Here is a 7,676-nt window from a genome sequence, read left to right as displayed (position 1 = left end):
AAAAATATTTTTTTTTTTTTTTTTTTTTTTTTTTTACAAATTTCACTGCTGTGCTCTTAAATGGCATCACCACATGCTGAAAATGAGTACTTCTTGATAAGAAAGTGAGTGGAATTCTCATGTGTTAGAGCTACAGGAACTGACGCAGCCCTGAGCGCTCCCTCCTTTCAACCCTCTGCACTGGAAAATGCTCAAGACTGCTTGTCAACTGAAGAACGTCAACTGCTGTTTCACTGAGCTATCAAAAATAGCTTGAATATTGTACGTGCTACTAAACAGAAAGGAAAAACCTCTTCACCCCTATATAATATGAGAACTTACTTTCTATAAGCAGTTTTTACATTGTACGAAGCAGCCGAGTTCAAAATTGGAATGCCAAGGTCCATATAAATTTGCTTCCATACAGCACCACTCTCAATCTTTGGGGAAAAAAAAAAATTAAAAAAAAGTTTTCAGGTTTTATTAACCAAGAACATTAAGGGACAATATCTAACAGAGCGACAAGCCACGTCCCTTAGGAATGAACAGACATTTCACTCAGGAACCATCCAACACTTACATTGTCACACCCACCCTGCTGATACACCAGTCTAAAAAGTTTGAAGAGATTGAGGTCCTTGTAGCCCAGAACAGGTGGTTTATTGATAGGAGTACCTAAAAAAAACAAAGCCAGCAATAAGAAGTTATCACAAAGGACAGCAAACTGCTTCTTCCATTCCTTTAGCACTCGCTTGATTCCTAGTATCCTTCTACATTTTAAAACCTGTATTTAACAGTTCTAAGGTACGTCACAAATCGGAGGTTTCCAACTACCAGTTAAGGCTTCACACTCTTTTGGATGCATCACAAGCATATTGGCACCAGCTGCTTGAGAACTATGATTTCTCAGATTTTCCAGATCTGTGCAATAACCCCCATCCAATTTGTCTGCATCTCACTGTCGAGAAGCGGGGGACACAGCCAGAACTGCAGCAAGCTCTACGGGTCACCTGTGAATGCTGGAATATAGCAATGTGCAGAGAGACAAACTCAAACAGCGGGCTCAGAAAGGAATGGGGGAAGAACCAGAAATGTTGGCTTAGAAAAAGGTATGCAGGCAAATTGTCAGAATGCCCTAAAAGGGCGTATTTGGGACAGTTCTGGGAAAAATAAACAACTAAAAGCAGATGAGTGACACTGATATAAAGAACAATAATTAACTGCACAAGGAGAAACCAAAAGAGAAACCCTTGGGGCAAGGGGCTAAGTACACAGACGGTATTCCTCCCAGCAAGGAAAAGTATCAAACTTCTTCCCTGCTGCTCCTCATCTTCCTTCATCTTCATGCAATTATATTTGGAATCATTAAAAAAATTTTATAGGGCTTTGGGAATACAGTCCTGATTACATGAATCAAAATGTTCATGCTGAGAGATCAGAACGTAGAACAAATCTGGTGGGAGCAGAAATCCTGCTATAAGAACAGAGAAAAAAAACCCAGTAGCTTAAAGAATAGTTTCTGGACTACATCTTCAAATTCAGTGCACTAATGCTTTCTTCATTTGCCTCTCCAAGTCCCTGCTGTGATCCCTACTTGGGCTGTAGTCTTACAGTGTTTAAGACAGGGAGTGGGGAAGGAGGACAGCAGGAAAGAGGAAAGAATCGGGCTGCTAGAAGACAGAAAAATGTGGGTTAGTGCAGCAGCACAGGGATTTCCATCCCCCAAAACAGCCTCTTGTTCCCCCGAGGCAGGTCATTCTCCAGCAACACTGGTTATTCTCAGGAGGCCTCAAAACTGTATTGGACGAACTTTGCTACAATTTCTAAACCTATGATAAGAACTGGCAATATTGGTCAACTTGGAACTGTTGTTTTACTACCATGATGCAGAGCCTCTTTGACAAAGATAACTTGATTCCCTCCCCCCGGGTTTAAAATCCAAGAAAGAGGGAAATAGTCAGACACTGCATGCACTTTACATTTTACTGTTAGCTCTGCTTATTTCAAATTCAAGTACGTCAACGCTTGCTGTACTATGTGCTGCTATGGAAAGATCACTCAGGTAACTTTTGTCAAGGAAACAAAAGAAAAAACATGGTAAAAAGGCAGTTGTTGCACTTGTCATCTATCTCCAGCAACACTACTGCAGGATTAGCACTTACGGTACTTCAGCTGAAATAGTGAGTTCATGAGTAATATGAATAAAACATTAAAGATAAAACTCTTTCCAGGTTTAAATAAAGGTAAAAAAAAGGGGGAATGGCTTGGCCAAGGAACAGAAAACCTTCCATTTTAGCGTCAGTCTCATCACAACTGCAAATGCCAACAGCTCATACAACCACACCTCTCCCACGTCAGCAGGTATGTCCTGCTCTCTCTACAGAGCGTGCACTTCCGCTCACATCTTAGGCCAGGACCTGAACTGTTCCAGTTTACTACAGTCTCACCTAATTCTGTAAGCAGGCATTTAAAATACGCCGTTTTCTTGTTCCAGCTACAGGACAAAGTAGAACTTTTTAAGTTGCCTCTTCAGGTGAGTATCGCTGCTACATCAGCGCGTGGCTGTGACAGTTGTGCAAGGAGACTCGAAGATGGCCCAGCCCCGTTCTGTGCTGGTTCAGCGTCGCCACCCCTGAACAGCCTCCTCAGGTTCCAGCCCGGGATTAACAGCAGCAGAGCTCCCGGCCATGGCTGTCACAACAAGGAATCAGCCACGAGCTTATTTAACAGCAATTGTTAACATCAAAAAGGTTTTGTGAAAGCAAAACAAAACCAAAACACCTCAGGGAGAATCTCGGTTTCCTTTGTGTGCTGTGCTTCAAAGCGCTGGAAGCAGACCTGCCGCATGTGAAAAGGGGTAAAAGCCCTTTTCCTTGCACCAGACTAGCTGTTATCATTTTTCACTGCTGTGAAAATATGCTCATAACAACACCCATTACAATCAAAAGCCGTTTGAAAGCGGACTAGAGATTAAAATAAAAAATTCAGCGTTACCTCTGTCTTCCATAAACTTGTAAAGCTGTTGGAGGAAGTTGTCCCTCTCCTCGGGATCGAGCTCTTCCTCAGGCTGTGAAAACAAATGCAGTCATAATGAAAACATAAAATATGCAAAGTAACAACAATTTATTTGTCCAAAAGCCCAAGAGCCCAAACCACTTCCCATTTGGCCCTGTACCCGTATAATGGCGAAATACGCAGAAAACACCAGTTACTCAGGAGACTGAAGTGCACACCTTGAGAGGAGGAAAAGAAAAGGCAGGTCAGGGAAAGCCTCAATCCACGCCAGAAAGAATGTGACCCTCGGAGTGGAAACACCAATGTACTTAACACCGTGTTCTTCTACAGAAAAGGGCTGTTATTTACAAGGCTGAAGCTTTTCATGGGAACTCTCAGGTATTTTGGTTTGGGGTTTTTTTTGTTTGTTTGAGGTCTTCCCGTCTAACTTAACATCTTCCTTACCCCACCTATAGCTAAGTGGCAGAAGAATCCTTTCTCTGACCACTCCTGGTTCCAGTCAGTATTCATTTTACGATTAAACTCCAGCACTCAATTCCAGCTCGTATTTGCAAACACTTTTACAGTCACTTCCATAATTCCCTGAATACATTTTTCATAACTTATTATTATAAATTCCTTAGTTTTATCTTCACAACTGAAACCCACAGAGAGAGAAACATTTATGAACTTTATGGTAAGGCGTCCACAGTGTGAAATATTTTATTTTATTCAGGTGGAAACCATGAAAATAAAGTACATTTATTAGGGGCAGGATAATAATTTCTGTATCTCTACATATACTTCATGGAATTCTGAGATGCTAGCAAGAGACCAGGAGGGGGAAGAAAAAAAAAAACCAAAAAAACAAAAAAAAACCAAAAAAAAAACCAACACCCCAGCAAGCTTTTCCCTGCAACGCTTTACGCATGCCACTTTCCTCCTGCCAGCCTGGCAATCTCCGGGATTGCTGGTGAGGCAGTTTGCACAAGGAAGACCGCAGCTGTCTTCAAGGAAGATGTCAGTACATGTCAAAAAAAAAAAAAAAAATCTTACCATTATATTATTAAAAAATAACAGAAAAGTCACGAGCAGTTCCAGAAGGAGACCGGAACAGCAATTTCCATTTCAGCCGTGTCTGCATTCTGTAAACGTTAGGCTGCAAGGCAGGAAGATGGGCAGTGAGCTGTAACTGCGCGTGCTGCTGCCTCGTTAACCAGCGAGCAAGCTGCCCCACATCAGGATGAATTTCAGCCCTGCCTGCTGCAGTGAATTCTCAGCCTCAAAGCCCAACAGGGATCACCTGCAATCAGGCACAGATACTACCTGTTTCTTATTTTCTTATTTTTTTCTTGGGAAATAATTGGAGGAAATCAAATGAATGAAGACAGAATTATACAGCATCAGTTACTGTTTTCTCCTACTGCGCGTTACAGGGATTACATAAAGAGAAACAGATAGGTTCTCTATAGAATTAGCGTGTTCTTCCAGGTTCACAAATGAACTATTGCTATAGAAACCGCAGGTTTCTTCTCTCTGTCTAGACTGCGAACTAACTTCAAGATCGAGAAATTTCTACCCTCTACTGTAATGTTGACTGACTGAAGGCAATACGACTCAAACGACATATATCTAAATGGCAAACGTTCTGAAACACTTCTAAACAGCTGAATTCAAACCATATCTTCTACATGGGCATAATGCCAAACCAGAACTGTAGGTCAGAACAGCTGAAATGTAGGTTAGAAATAGCACTCTTGCAGACAGAACATTAACCACTTCATCGATATCAAGTATTTTCAGCTGCAGAAAATCAAAAAAGGAGAGATGAAAAGCTTTCACATACTTAGAGGACAGGGCATAAAACCTGACTGCAATATTCATCCACCTATGAGGTACATCCTGAATCCTGTACCTGCTTCTCTCTGTTAATGGTCTGTGAACTGGTTGGCACCCCTTGATGGGGAGTCTGAACCATGCCTGGTACCAGCATCACAGCGGGCACCAAATGCTGCTGAGAGGTGCCACAAATAAGACCTGAACAACTGTCACCAAGGAATAAATCATCTATCAGCCATTTCAAAGTCTACTGGCCAAAATGCGAAGATCAACACTTCATAGATACAATTACTGCAACATTAAGATACATGGATTTTTGTAAGAGGTCAATTTTCATCAGTTACCGATTTGTAACCAGACATACTGGCAGGTTACAGGTGAGAGGCAAAACAAGATGGAATTTCTAAGTGCCAGAGGTTTAAAATTGAGACTTTCTGTTGTTCATCCAATACCCACAACTAAATGCAAGATGAGGAGACTTGTTTCAGGGTGAGAGGCTGAATTTCATTAGAAAAAAATCTCCCAGATGCCCTTTTATGCTTACGATTAAAAAGTGGAAATTTTATGGGTTTGAGGGTTTTTTCCTCCTTTCTGACCTGCAGGTCACATCCGTTAGAGAATACTGTAAAGAGCAAAGCAATGAAACCAACAATGAACAGGGGATGTCTGTCTAAGGGTCGTACTCTCTTCCCAACTCAATTTCTCACTGCCTTCTCAGTAACACTCACAGTTTAAGTATTTGGAGAATAATAACCAGCAAATAAGCACAGCATAAACCCCACAGAATCTCGTAGCAAACATGTAACGGGCTTTGGGCTTCATTTGGTTTCAAGCCACTTTCTTCACCATGAGTTTCGCCTCTGCCTTTAGCATGAATTTAAACAAGCCTATAGCTCTGTTATCCCGAGTCATCGTTTACAGAATGATGTTAAAGCTTCTGTGGACTCTAACCTGTAGAGCCGAGGGGCGGCAGAAAGGGTGAAACAAGTTCTTTTACAAAACAAAGAATGTCTCCTTGCGAGCACGTACACCATACACTCGATCAAACCAGAGCTAAGGTACCAGGGGCAGATCTTTCTTTGGTGGTGTTAATAGTCTGACAATACCCTCAGCAATTCTGTGAAATAAAGGCAAGCTCAGAGGAAGAACATTGAGTACAGATTTGGAGTTCAGAAGAATATATGATCAAGACAAGCTGCCAGAATTAGAGTTAATGTAATTTTGTTGCTTCAGAGTACTTAAATGTGTTTTCATCGCTTGCACATTTGCTTTCTGATGCCAAGTTTAAACACTAATTAAGGAAATGAAAAGAATTAAACTGATTGCAACAAGTTAGCAGCTTTACACCACGTGGAGATGAGAGTGGTCTTCAAATGTCTATTCCTACCAACAAGAATGAGGAATTCAGCCATCCTCAGTGACGACTCCGGCTAGAGCTGCACCTCGGTTTGCATCTTCTTCTCTCCTCTTTAAGGAATATTCTGAGAATGTTCGTTAGCATAAAATTGTGAGCAACAAAGTCTTTGTAAAGAACATTTTTGCATGGTATGATGTTTTACAGTAGCCAAAACTCCTACAAGTGCACGCAGGCACGAGAAAGAGGATAAGCTAATCAATACTTAGCCATTTTTAAAGGCTATTCTGCATATTTACACATCACAGAGGCTGAGGGTTTTTAATGCATGTAAATAAGCCACTTGTTTCTGGATACTATGCTGCATTAACTGTGAAACAATGGTATTCCTGCAGTTAACTTTTAGAGTCAGCTTTTTCAACCTTCTCTTAAAACACACAGCTGGCAACAGAAATGGCCGATTCAGGTATGGTTACACGGGGTCTCCCACAGTCCCTCAGCAAAAAAGACTACACAGGAAACAAGAACCACTTTGAAGGAAAACGTAAATATTTTAAGAGATGACTGTTGATCACGTGTAGGAATCTCAAGCCGCCTCAAACACATCACGGTTTTCATATGTTCATCCTCCCTTTACGAGCTTAGTCCTAATACAGCAGATCGTACTGACTTATCCTGAGAACTGAGATCCTTCATTGTTTGTAGAACAGGTACATGGGAAAAAGCTTCTGCCATTTCCCCTGCTCAACAACATAAAGCAACTGTGACTGATGTTTCTTTGTGCTGCTGTAATGCAAGACCCTGAAAACTTTAAATGAACATACACCATTGCAGATACCACACATACATCCCTCAGGTGACTGTCAAAATGAAGACAAAGAGAAAATTCCTCTAAGCACATGCCTGGAGGTGTTATGACTCCTCCTGCGGTGCCAGGCATGGAGACCAGCCAGCCAGAATTTTTTTCTGAATGTTTTTTGCATGTTTGTTTATAGGGGAGGGAAAAAGTGAGACAACAAGGAACTGCTGTTAAAGAGTCATAGATAAGCAGGAACAGTCTCTCAAAGATGGTGTTATAGCCAATTCTACAGGTAAGACAGAAATCCCCATTTCCAGCTCTTGGTATTATAAAAAGATACAATTTTGACACTTGCAAAATTCCAACTCTAAAGAGTAAGTTCCTTACTTTGATCTTACTTGAATGTATTTATGAAGAACACATTCTGAAAATACATTTCAAGTAACTGCACGTTAAAATCTGGATTCTTTTAGAATCAGAATGGCCTGCAGGGAGACTAAGAGGCAAACCCAAATGTTGCCTACACATTCCCCTGTGAAACGGGGAGTACGTGACTATCTAATCCTGAGAAACAAATAGGTATGATTTATTCCATGGCAGAACTTCAATACGAGCAAATACAGTAGTATATATAATCTGATTTTTAATAAAAATCAGGCAATGTTCCAAAAGCTTCTACTTCTACGTGGAGATACTGGAGTACCGATTTTC

General features: G+C 41.1%; 1 protein-coding gene across 1 annotated transcript in view; it reads right to left on the bottom strand.

Annotated features, from left to right (window-relative positions):
• The window catches only part of ARID4A (AT rich interactive domain 4A (RBP1-like)), a 20,622-nt gene extending 13,721 nt beyond the window's left edge, over window positions 1–6,901 (bottom strand). Inside the window, exons 1-5 of the mRNA XM_010137863.1 lie at window positions 6,804–6,901; window positions 6,255–6,279; window positions 2,974–3,046; window positions 560–654; window positions 322–419 (exon numbers count right to left, since the gene is read on the bottom strand). Coding sequence (XP_010136165.1) covers window positions 322–419; window positions 560–654; window positions 2,974–3,046; window positions 6,255–6,279; window positions 6,804–6,901 — 389 coding nt within the window. The remainder of the gene's footprint in view (window positions 1–321; window positions 420–559; window positions 655–2,973; window positions 3,047–6,254; window positions 6,280–6,803) is intronic.
• Between the last annotated feature and the right edge of the window lie 775 nt (window positions 6,902–7,676).

Source organism: Buceros rhinoceros, unplaced genomic scaffold (genome assembly GCF_000710305.1).
Source record: "Buceros rhinoceros silvestris isolate BGI_N320 unplaced genomic scaffold, ASM71030v1 scaffold33056, whole genome shotgun sequence".
NCBI lineage: Eukaryota > Metazoa > Chordata > Aves > Bucerotiformes > Bucerotidae > Buceros > Buceros rhinoceros.
This window is presented reverse-complemented; position numbering and strand designations above follow the sequence as displayed.